The sequence below is a fragment of the Durio zibethinus genome, chromosome 5, assembly GCF_047325235.1.
Source record: "Durio zibethinus cultivar Kanyao isolate XHJ-2024 chromosome 5, ASM4732523v1, whole genome shotgun sequence".
Lineage (NCBI taxonomy): Eukaryota > Viridiplantae > Streptophyta > Magnoliopsida > Malvales > Malvaceae > Durio > Durio zibethinus.
This window is the reverse complement of record NC_143166.1, coordinates 33,753,610-33,766,477: the sequence shown is the minus strand read 5'-3', so window position 1 is coordinate 33,766,477 and position 12,868 is coordinate 33,753,610. Positions and strand designations below refer to the sequence as shown.

At 31.6% G+C, this 12,868-nt stretch overlaps 1 protein-coding gene across 1 annotated transcript; it reads right to left on the bottom strand.

Moving 5' to 3' along the window:
• Positions 1 to 7,879: 7,879 nt before the first annotated feature.
• LOC111282415 (NAC domain-containing protein 6-like) lies at positions 7,880 to 9,271 on the bottom strand. The gene is made up of 3 exons (XM_022870483.2): positions 8,955 to 9,271; positions 8,592 to 8,860; positions 7,880 to 8,452 (listed from the first exon to the last, which is right to left on the bottom strand). Exons 1-3 carry the CDS (start codon positions 9,136 to 9,138, stop codon positions 8,045 to 8,047), a joined length of 861 nt encoding a protein of 286 aa, XP_022726218.2. The 5' UTR covers positions 9,139 to 9,271; the 3' UTR covers positions 7,880 to 8,044.
• Between the last annotated feature and the right edge of the window lie 3,597 nt (positions 9,272 to 12,868).

Here is a 12,868-nt window from a genome sequence, read left to right as displayed (position 1 = left end):
GGGGAGGATGTCACAATCTTGAAACAAAGTCAAAAATCTCATATCAGTTGAGTATTGAAGTTGATCTTAAGATATAAGGATTTAGACATTCCCTTCCTTGTGAGACGCCTTTTATAGGATAAAACTGTGAGATTAGAGGGACCAGAATGGATAATAATTCACAATGGTGTGAGCCGTGGTAAGTAAGTTGATTTAAAATATCAAATGAGTATATGTCCGAATCCAAAAACTGTACGAGTCCAGAGGTTGAGTCTCAGCCTGTGACACAAGCAGTCACTCTCAATGTGCTAGAATCCTTTTGCACACAAAAAGAGTAGAAAACCGAAAAGGAACAGCAGATCAATGAAATGGCAACTGCTGAAGCTACATTGCTATCCCTTGCAACAAGAAAATCTGAGATCATGCAAATTGACAATATTCAAAATGAACTGCAAAAGTCAGAGTCCTGCATTCAAGACTTCGAAGAAGAGCTTGAGGGTCTCTTTAGGAGCCTGATCAAAGTCAGAGTCAATATTCTCAACATACTCAACCATTAGCTAGCCTAAAAAATCATGTTAATTCATCTTGTACATTAAAAGCAAAATAAATGCAATATTCTTATGTCAAAGAGAAATATACTTCAGAAAATTTTGCTTATATTGCATTTTCCTCCTTTTCATCTTCCTTTCTTTCGTTTGTGTTTGCATTTAGATTCTCAAATACTACCTGACAAGTAGTCACTGAAGTGGTAAGGTAGAGGGACTGAAACTGATAACAGGGTCTGTCACTAGAAAACCCTAGTCCTGGAATTGGATGGGCATAGCACTAAAACTAAAACTGGAAATGCAACTGCCACTGGATGGCTCGGAGATCGTTATCCTTAGCTCCTTAGAGCAGGAGTAGGGGTCTTGGTATAAATGCGAGGAATAGTAAAAGTAGACACTTAGACATCCTATCCACGACTCTTATCCTACTTGCCTACTGTATGGGAATCTATGCCTAAGCGCTTTGTCATTTCCTTAAGTCATCTAATAGGATAACTTGAAAACTATCTTAACTGATAGAATTGCCCCTTGCTTGCTGGAACATATCCTTTTTTACTTAAATACTACCTATCTCTTTCAAATGCATTAAAATGAACTTGTGACTCAACCAGTTAAGATCACAAAAACTAGCTGACATACAAAAAAATTGATTTATTTGAGGGGAGCCTAGTATGCCTTCTTTATCAAAATAAAAGCTCTCAAAAACTCGAGATATCCCATGCCCTGCATATGCAATTGTTAGCCTCATGCTGTTTTATAATATCATGTCAAGATTACAAAACCAAGTACAAGGATCTTGCCTGCCTCTTGCATAACAGACTTAATGGACCATTTGCATTTCATTGACTAATCCCTAAACTCTTTAATTAACATAAATAACGGTGGTTACCTCATGCGGGAATCATAAGAATGTGGCTGTTAAGAGCACTTCAGAGGCAACGTTCCTCTTTGCCTCAAGGTTTATTGTTGCACAAAAAATAGCTTAAATCAACTGAAACGATGGACAAGAAACAATCAGAATAAACTGTCAAAATATCAATTGCTGGTTTAACTACTGAGGTTGCAGATCTTTTCTGCCTCCTGAATAACAAAAAATTTGGGACTTTACCCACCTTTGTTATAGTTATCTATGCAAAGATTAAAAAACTTAAATTAATTGCATAGACATGTTCACGCTAATGAAAATGTCGACAACATAAACCAGTTATGATGACATATATTACTTTCATATATGGGAGTACACGAGTGATGCAGACCCCATGAATTAGCAGAAAAATAAACTCCCGACAGGCAGAATGCAGAAGAAAAAATAGGTCACTGTCTATGGAAACGATATTAACACCGCTCGTGCGTTACATATCATTAAGTTTCAATTATACTATCCAAAACAATTATGCAAAGAGTTAATTTGTTGAGCTGTTGGACGAATCTCTTAGGCTCTTCGACCTCTGCAGCACTACCAAGATGCCCTGTCACTATCAGAAGAATGCACACAAGCAATTCAATCAATTTTGAGAAGAAGACAATGAGCTAAAACAGGGCTTGAATCAAGGTTAAAAAATACTTGAAGGAAAGCAGTGAAAAGGGCAATCCTTAAACAATTTGAAGTACGTGGAAAATGAATATGATACTTCTTCCTGAGGATGAGATCGGAGCCACCCTCAGCATCTTGAGAGAAGTGAAAGCAGCAACTATCGGTGTTCTAAAGTCGTTGTTGTCTTTTATCTCTGGGTCTGAGACAGAGTTGAAGTCTAGCCGCTGGTCACTAGTTTCAAAGCTAATGAATACCAAAAGGGTCAAGTGTGAGGAAGGAGAACTACATATAAATGAAATTGCCAACGCTGAAGCGACATTGCTTTCCCTTGCCAGTGCAAGATAAGCAAATATGGCAATCACATGCACATTGAGAATACAAAAAGAGTAGCAAAAATCAGAAACCTGTATTGAATATTTTGAAGAAACCCTCGACTTCCTCTTTAGTCGTTTGATCAAAGGCAGAGTTACTATCTCAACTTCCTCAGCTACTAGAGCCTCAATTATAATGAGTACTAAGTTGTATATTCATGAAACATACATATAATGTTCTTATGATAGAGAAAATGTTATGTGCCCAATCAATTAAAAAACTAGACCTGTATTCTGGGTGGGTTTGTTTTACTTTTATTTGTTTGTAAGGTCTATGTTTTAAGAAGGCCCTTTATATTTTACCATTATCGGAAGCGAAAGGGAAATAATGCTGTGTGATCCGAAATTCTTGGAAGCAGTTGTGATAGTCTGCTAAACCAGTTAAAAAGGGAAGGAGAGGGTATTGTAAAAGCATTCTGTTAAGAAATACAATTTTCAACTCTCTCTAAAAAATTTCTTCTTCTATTCTCTGTTCTTCTTCTTATTTTTTAAAAACCTTAGCTAAGTTCTTAAAGGCTTGCATCAGTAGTATCAGGCTTCTTTCCTGGCATTCCCAGCAACCATGATGGAAGGAGTTACAACACAAGAGATCAACCAGGTGCAGCATAGTGTAACCCAAACGTCAAATGAGCCGTAGAAGCTAAATGCAAGGGAAGGCCAATGGTTTGAAAATTTTTGGACTGAGTTTAGAGCAGATCTCAAGAAGCTTTTTCAGATAGCCTTTGACCCCATGTCTGGACTGGTGAACTTGAAGCAGATCGGAACAGTGGATGAGTATTTCAAAGAGTTTGAAGAATTTCTGAAATTTCTGAAAGTGGATGATGAATATGCTGTCAACCTCTTCATCAACAATTTGAAGCCTGAATTATCCAAATCAGTAAGATTCTTTCAGCCAAAATCCTTGACACATGCTTTGAATATAGCTAAGCTCTTAGAATCTTGGTTTTATGATGTGCCTAAAGAACCCTTTATATGGAACACTACCTCTGTCATTCAACCCAGTGTCCAGCCTCAAACTAAGGAACCCCTATCACTGTCGCCTTTACATATTGATGTGAATCCAACAATAACAGCACCATTAGACAAAAGTGACTCAGAAGATATTTTTGCCACTTTCGATACCGAGGATAATGATAAACCTTATGATAATTGTGTTGTTGTGAGTAGCATTGTCAATCCCGAAGCTTCAAAACCCTTCAAATTGATTTTCCATCCATTGCGGCATCATGGACATGGAGGTGAAGGTGTTATAATAGTTGATAACACGGTTTTTGAATCAATTAGTAGGGTTGGGTCAGTATCTGAAAAATGTCATGAGTTTAAGATTGATGAATTAATTGATAAAATTGTTATTGGGCAAGCTAAACGGTTCTTTGGTAGTTCTTTTGTGTTAAAATTTGTGCAGTCTTTTTTTGTTGGGAATTGGTATAGACCTGTCTGGGTTTCACACAATGAAAACTTGGTTAGGTCACTCTTTTTAGACGTTATGAAAGCTTGTCAGAAGCTGATTTTAGTTTTTGATCACAACAGATTTAGACTCTTAGTAATGGGATTAAGGAGTAAGGGTGATGTATTTTTTACCTTTGTGACTTCTACTATTGTTAATGTACTTGTTTACTTCAATGATTTTCAAAGGATAGCCACATGTTCGGATTTACTTGCCAGAATCAAGGCATCCTTGACGAAAGCAAAAGTTTCCTTTAAAAATATAGATGAGATGATTCTTGTTGGTGGATCAATTGGTACGCTTGCTATTCAAGAACTTGTGAAGAAGAAACTTGGCAATGAACTTAATATAATAGTTAATCCAGACAAACTCGTTGCTTTAGGGGCTGCAATTCAAGTGGATGTCTTACCTGAAAATATTAGTGATATTGTGCTTTTGGATCTGACCCCTTTGTCACTTGGTCTAGGAACTATCGTTGGTGTTATGACCAAAATCATCTCAAGTAACACTACACTTCCAACCACCAATTCAGAAATGTATTTAACAGCTACTGTTGGTCAGACAAATGTTGAGATTGAAGTACTCCAAAGTGGAAAAGAGTTGGGGTAATAATTCTCTTGACAGCTTTGCTAGTGTTCTACAAAGTGAAGTCATAATTGACATTGATGTTTTGGTGCATGAAGAGCCCGAGAGAGATAACATGGTTGGTCTGGATCAATTTATCTCCAAGAATGTTCCTCTGAATAATGGGATTCATGTCCACCCAATTCGTGCCATAGAGTTCTATGTTTTTCCTGTTGATAGTGTTTCTGTTCAGAGTAAGATTGTATCTGATCTTCCTAAATTTGTTGAAACGCTGAAGTGTTTGGCTAAGTCTTATCTTATGGTTTTTTGTAACATTAAAGAGTGGAGCGAGCCAATTGGCATTTGTGCAGTTGCAAATTCTGGAACATCCTTGCTGACAAGTCCAATGACTGCGATTTCCATCTTAGTCGAGCAATTGCCATCTTTGGAGTGGTTAGTCAGGAAGGTAAGGTAAGGCAGGAATCCAACAACACGGTCAGACCATCATTGAATTACTTATAGCTAAGGCACAACCTCAGAAAATCTACTTACAAATTGGATTGTGCACTTTTAACGGTGCTCATAGGGTTAACATGAGAATAGAGAGTGTCAAGAATGAGAGCAAAGGAAAATTATTTGGAATTCTTCATAATGTTATGTGTTCTGCTTGTGAAATGGAAGTTGTGGAAATGCAAAATCAATCAAGGCAGAATTAGACTCAATACTACATAGTAAACTATGTCGAGCAACTTTGTGACCAGCCCCATGGGTGAATTTGCTATTAACTGTGGAAGTCTCTATTCTTTGCCTACTGTTTCCGTAGCTATTGGTGGCCAAGTTTTTTATCTTGTCCAAGAAGAGTATATCCTTAGGGTGGATGAAGGTCCTGAAGTCCAGTTCTGCGTTAACTACAGTAGCATAGTGGAACAAGTTATTGATGCAGTCATGAATGATCAAAACAGGAAGCTTGAGACCATTCCTAGGCCGTATTCTACTGGATGGAAAGGATGGGATGAGAACATACTTGATTGGTGTAATTCTACGCAGCTTTGGTGGGGTCGCCACATTCCTGCATGGTGTGTTACATTGCAAGATGATGAAATGAAGGAACTTGGTGCTAATAATGATCATTGCATAGTTGCCAGGAATGAGGAACAGGATATAGCAGAAGCTAAGAAGAAATTTTTTGAAAAACAGGATGGCAACAAGTATACTTTGGTCTATGGTATAATGAATGAGGCCACTAAAGCTAATGCTTATTTCGACCTTACAAGTTTCTGCAATTCATCCTTGAGGACAAGGATGTTTTCCAATGAGGGAGTATTGTTATGTGCCCAATTAATTAATATATAAGACCTGTGTTTTGGATGGGTTTGTTTTACTTTAATTTGTTTGTACGGCCTATATTTTGACAAGGCCCTTTATATTTTACCATTGCTGGAAGTGAAATGGAGGTAATGCTATGTGATTCAAAGTTCTTGGAAGGAGTTGTGATAGTCTGCTAAACCAGTTAAAAATGAAAGGAAAGGGTATTATAAAAGCATTATGTTAAGAAATATAATTTTCAATTTTTTTAACACTATATTTAGATAGATATTAATAAAAAAAAAAAAAAGAAAAAAAATTTTTAAAGGAAAAAAAAACGTGCATGTACTTCTTATTTGAATAGTTATAATTAATAAAGAAAGGGAAATGAAATAAATTTTAATAACCATGGATAAATAGTACAAAAAAATTTTATTATAATTTTTTTCAATTATAATCTTTTTTTTATAAAGTAACGTATAATATATAAATATATTTTTATATTATTTAACTTATATAAATAAATTTTTTTAAATAAAATTGAGTATATTTAATACGATAAAATGTATTAATTAATTATTGATTTATTTTTAATTTTGTATTTAATTCAACATTTTAATTTAATTTGACAATAATTTGATTTATTTTATTATTAAAGCTTAAAAAATTATAAAATATTTATAAATTATAATATTATATAAAATACTCATAAAAAAATTATTTTTATAAGAAGAATTAATTATATAATCAAATATAATGTCATAATAAAAATATAAATATAATAATCTTTTATAAAAATAAAAATTTTTTAATTTTTATTCCTTTAACTTTTCCTCCAAATTGATATATTAAAAAAAATAAGAATTACAAGAGAAACTAAAAATTATTAAGTTTTTTCTTTCTTTCAATTAAAAATTTATCCAAAATAAAAAATTTTTTCCTTTATTTTTTTACTTTCCTTTCCTTCCCCTAAATCCAAACATAATTTTCTTCTTCTATTCTAGTACTTCTTCTATTCTCTGTTCTTCTTCTTATTTTCTAAAAACCTTAGCTAACTTCTCGGAGGCATGCATCAAAAAATAAAAAAAATATACCTTTTAGCACACATTCTCAATTCTTTTCTTTACATCGCATTGTCAGATACAAAACCAAAAAATTAGGGTTCTGAAAAAGATAAAACGAAAAAGTTGAATCAATCAAAGAAAACCTAAAGCAGCCTAAACCCTTATCGTGCAAATTCTCTATTCTTTTCTTTCCATCGCATTGTCTTATACGAGCGAAATTAGGGTTCTGCAAAAGATAAAAAGAAATAGTTGAATCAAGAACCAATGAGTTTATAAAAGTTTGGAAGAAATTCAAGGAAGAAACTAGAAGTCGAGGATGAAGAAGAAAATAAAGAAGGAAACGTTGAAAACCCCTAAGTCGAAACCGATTCACCGCCATTAAAATTAACGGTCGGGACGAACAATTTATACTATTTGGAGGATTTGGTTGCTTAGAAATCACGCTATTTTAAGGCGGTGGAGACCCGCACTATCGGTCGTCCGAGATTGAGATCTACGGTTCTTATTCGAAACAAGCTTCCCAATCACGTTTCTAAATGCCAAAAAAAAGGGTTACAACTTTGACTAAAATATTGGGCTTGCTAAGCCCAATTTTAGCCCTTTAAAAGCCCACATTACCCTAATCTCTAGTTGGAAGTTTTGATTTTCTGTCATGATCTTTATATTTGATTGAGTGGACCCTTAACCAAGTCAACGACCATCACGCAATCGCAGCAAATATCTGTCCCTGTCATGTCCCACTGAACCAATTGCGCCCATCATTCTTGCTTTCCCCTTTCTTTGGGGTTTCGGGACTGAATTGAAAGACAATCTTACAGAAAGCTGGCCCATTAACTAATATCCCACATGATCCGAGTTATAGTAAGTTAGATCAAAGTTATATTCTTTTGATTGGCATCAATTTTCCATTAAAACAAACCTCCAAGCTGTATTATGCCAATTAGATGTATTTTTCATTAACAGAGCCAGCAAAGTCTTCAAAAGCTTGAAGCTGTACAAACATTGATCATTCTCTTAGTCTGGTCAGATTTTTTTTTTTATAGATGAAATTATTAAAATTTGAATTCTAATTTTTTAAATTATCGGTCTATCACTTTATTAATAAATCACATTCCTGTCAAAAGTAATAAATTTAAAGTGCCACAGGGAGGGATCTAATAGTAGGATATGGTAGATAAATAAAGCTTATATACAACATCAAAGTCTAAGTTAAGCTTTGCACAATAATTTAGGCACTAGAAATTCAAGATGTTGGCAAACGGTGTGACGTTTTGAAACAAAGGACTGTTGAGTTGAGTCCAAAATTGATCATGGGTCCAGTCACTGAGCATTTTGGGTGGTTGAAGCTCTGGCAATTTTTCCTCGCCTAATGGTAATTTTAGAGACGCTGAAGAAATTTTGTTCTCTTTTACCATTGCTTCTTCTTCTTCATCTTCTTCAATTTCTTTCTTGAAGACCACTTGGGGTACAGAAATCGATGGCAGCAAATCTTTTTTTGGGCTGCAGAAAGAGATGGTCTCTAAGGATGACAGCGGAGATGAAGGAGATGTTTTCATCGTCTTCAGCTCTTCTTCAAGAGCTGCCCTTTGCTCCAGGACTTTCAGGGAAGTTGCCTTCCTATATATCTTGCACAAAACTATGTCCTGCATTTAATCATAAAAAAAATAAAATTAGACAAAATTGTATCTGTACACCTCGGAGGCTATGTCCGATAAAATGAGAATGAAATTACCATTAATTGAGAAAGTACTAAAGTCAAAAGTCCAAGTCATAAAACGCTACCTTAGGCAAGGAGCATCCATCTGGGAGACGATACTCGTTCATGACCCAATCAGTCCTGCTGCCTCGTGGGGCTCTTCCCACATAGAAAACAAGAGTTTTTTTCAGGCCAATTATCCGTTTTGGATCTGATAAGCTCAAAATTTTCCTGTCAGAACCGGTGGCTTTCCAGAATCCAGTTTCAGTAGTCCTGTTAGGCCTCCCTCCACTGCCGTGCTTCCTGTCTCTAGGCACAAAAAAATACCATTCCCTCTCTCCAATCTTTGACAATCCTATAAAACATCAATAAACAAAAACATATCTTAAGCATAACCAATCATATTTGCTTACATATACAGTTAAACAAACAAAACAAATCATATTTACCAGGCAAGTCCCAGGGATCATGGTGATAGATGTTGAGAAATCCAATTATATCATAACACAACTTCTTGCCATAAATCATGTTTCTGAGGTAAAAATTAAGGAGTTCTTCCTCGGTTGGATGGAATCGGAAGCCTGGAAGTTCAATCTCTGGGGTGGTATCATCCATATTGGATCGGCAGCTCATAGTGGAATCAGTCACTATACTCGATACTGCTACAGTTATTTTTCTGGGCTTCAGCTTTGGTTTAAGATATATTATAAGTAGGAGAATTGAGACAGAAAATGAAAAAATGTTGCTGCATGCAATGACACAGTTCGGCAGTTATTTATAAGGATAGTGGTAGATAAATGTTGCTGATTTATAAATGTTTAAAAGACCAAGTCGTCACAAAAATTGTGTGGGGGCAACAAAGTCTTGGAAAATTTAGAAGTGTATGCAAGAAAGGGGAACTGGGGCTTAAGGTATTTCATCAATGGTGGAACCCACACGCTTAAACACATTAAAGTCAACAGTGACTTGAAGCTGCGTGACGTGGATGGGCTGATTTGTCAGTTCTTTACTTGACCTCCTTTTCTTGTGTTTGTGGACTTTTACTTGGAAATTCCAGGGCATAGAGAGGTTTTTCCAAGAAAATATCTGCCACATAATTTGATATTTGAACAACGAGCTGAGATTGCTGATTCATGCTTCGAATAGAAACCAAGACTCAGTTGGTCTTTTAGCCTTTTCATGTGATAGGGAGCTTCATTTGAATTGGTCATAATAACTGCTAATTAATTTCTCTATGCTGCTATACTATTTAGTAGTATTTATCATATGCATTATCAACAGTATAAATTAATCGGGAATATAAATTTTTTTTGTTATTTTATGATCTAATTATTTAATTAATAAATATTTAAATATTATTTATAATTATTTATTAAATTTAATAAACGAGCATAAATTAATGTTGCTTATGAACCATATTTTTAAATACTATTTATGAATTATTCATTAAAAGTTATATTCATTTACATACATCTAATGAAATATGAACAAATCAATTTGTTAATGTTCATGATTATTCATTTAATTAATGAATCATAAAATATTATTTTATAATTCATGATCAAATATAGTTACATCTTACCCATCTTTATAATTTTTTTTTTCAAGTAAAAATATTGTTAATTATGAGATACCCGTTAAACTTAACAATCTAAAATATAATACAATGATAAAAGATGAATATGTTATTAATAAAAGATATAAAAATAATATAATTTAAAATTTTAATAATAATTATATATTAATTTAATAAAATAAAAAATATATTTTATATTTTTATATTCACATAAATTATGACATGTAATTTTTATATAAAATAATATATAAATTATAAATTTTAATATTTTATATTATACAAATGTATAAATTCGTTATAAGTGTAATTTATTAAATTGCTACAGAAAATATGTGTTATCATGATTATCGAAAATAATTACTAAACTGTTGACTTTGTTGACTGCACCCGATTAGAAAATGAAATGAATCATTGAGAAGGATCGTCGGAATAAATAAACCAATAAATCACTATGAATTAATTAATTAATTAATTAATGCTTTACGAAATGTTGTAGTAGCATGTTTCTTTATATTAGTGGTGGGTCAAAAATTTCTTTATATTAAAAAATATCTATATATAAATTCCACTGCTTAGTAAAAAAGAAAGACAAAAGTTTGTTTAAGTCGTCAATTCAAAAGCAACAACGCGTTTTTATCACATTGTCTAATGTATATTATTTTATTGGTTAATATTTTATTTGATATTTTAAATTATTTTAATTATTTAAAATCTCATTATAATAAGAGAAAGGACTTTCGTGGCTTTGATAGGTGCTTTGACTTGGAAGTCTTTGGCCATCAAGACCCTTATTAGTCTCTTTCTGTCTTGGGTAAACGATTAGAAACGTTCAAAATTCAATTTTAATTGAATTGATTTTATTTGTTTAATTAATTAATTATTAAAAATAAATTTTTTAAAAATAAATTTTAATTAATTTAATTTAAAATTTAAATTAATTTAAATTTTAATTGAAATATAATAAAACTTATATTAATTTACTTCAAAATTAATCAAATCGATCAAATGAATATTTCTAATAATGATAATAGTATAATTTTTATTTTTATTTTTTGCATATGAAATGATAATAAAAATTTTTTTATCAATTAACATTTAATAAAATCATGAATCTATCAAAATAGTATAAGTGAGTGCATTTTTAAATATTAAAAAAATTCAAATAAAATATAAAAAACCCTGACAGACATCGTACTATTAACTGATGATATTGACAGAGTCTTTGCTTTGGTTAATACAAAGATTTAATAGTAATTTATTCAAGAGCCTTCATTCTTCTTTTAACTATAATAAGCAAATTCAAAGGATGGGGAGGTTTGATGATGAGACAAAACTATTCAAGAAACAAAGGTAGCTTTCGCTACAATTTCGTAGAAATTTCTAAAGTTTTGGCGACGATCAATTTCATTTTTCACGTAGAAAAGGTTCACTGATTGGTACCCAAAAACACGGCTTCACTTTTCAACAGCTACCACATGCAAATCCAGTTTAATAATAATATTATTACTGTTGGTTATAAATTAACAAGAAAATTTTGTTAGTTTCATTTCATCATCTCTATTTTTTCTTTAAAATTGAGACAATTAATTAGAAAAGAAAAAGAATGGATTAATATTTATATAATGATATTAAAAATTTTAAATTATTAAACATTTAATTTAAAATTAATTAACTATAAATAAAGAGATCTAACCTAAATAATGGAGTACATAAAATTATATACTTATTAGATATAAGATAATATCATTTTAATAGATCTTCATATCACATAACAGATTTAAAAAGAACAATAAAAAAAAAAATTGTTTCTGATACTATATTTCACAGTAAACTTAAAATTAATTAATTGTAAGTAAAGAGAATAAATCTGAATATAAAATTATAAAAAATTATATATTTATTAGATTTGGAACAATACTATTTTAATATAAATTTCATAAATTATGTTGGAATATTATCAAATATTTTTTTATTTATTATATGAATTTATTATATTTCTAACAATTTTAGTAAGGGAGTTTTAAATATACATTATCATATAATATGATATATCATGTGTACAAAAAAATAATTACAATATATATTTTCTACCATCAAATACAATAAAATGACTTTGCTGCTAAGTATTTGACTTTGTATGTTATTGATTTTCGATTTTTTATTTTTTTTTTAAATTACGAAATACGATTTGAATTGGAAACTTAATTTTGAAGTCAGATTTTAGCAGGGCTGAACTCAAAATTTTTATTTTTAAGAAACTTACTTCGGTTAAGGAATAGGCTCTAGGCCCATTTTTTCCTAAAGGAAAGTAATGGTAAAGCTGGATGAACATGCCCAATGACAAAGAATAGGTAATACACAAGAAAATTCTGAACCCAAAATGAAGCCCAATTTACAATAAGTAGCGGCAGGAAATGGCATTGCTCGAATATAACTTACTTCGAAGCCCTGTGCAGCAAGCTGAAGGGAATTATTACTAGAAAGGGGCGATGACGATGAGAATCGGATTTTACTTGGTTTGATTTTTTAAAATATTATATAATTTATAAAATTTTAAATTTTAATTTAATTTAAATTTGAAGTTAAATTTTTATTTGATTTGAATAAAATTTTTATTGATTTGATTCAATTTTATTTTTTAAATTTTTATGTATTATTTAAATATATTTAAGTAGATTTTGATATAAAATTATTATTTTTATTTTATTAAAATTTTAAAAAATATATAAATTAAATATATATAATTCGATTCAATTTGATTTTTTTTAATTTTTAATTTAAAATTTG

Coding starts and splice junctions, on each gene's coding strand:
- LOC111282415 (XM_022870483.2), bottom strand. CDS start 9,138: ATGAGCTGCCGATCCAATATGGATGATACCACCCCAGAGATTGAACTT. Junction 8,861..8,954: donor TGATCCCTGGGACTTGCCTG/GTAAATATGATT, acceptor GATGTTTTATAG/GATTGTCAAAGATTGGAGAG. Junction 8,453..8,591: donor ATGGATGCTCCTTGCCTAAG/GTAGCGTTTTAT, acceptor GATTAAATGCAG/GACATAGTTTTGTGCAAGAT.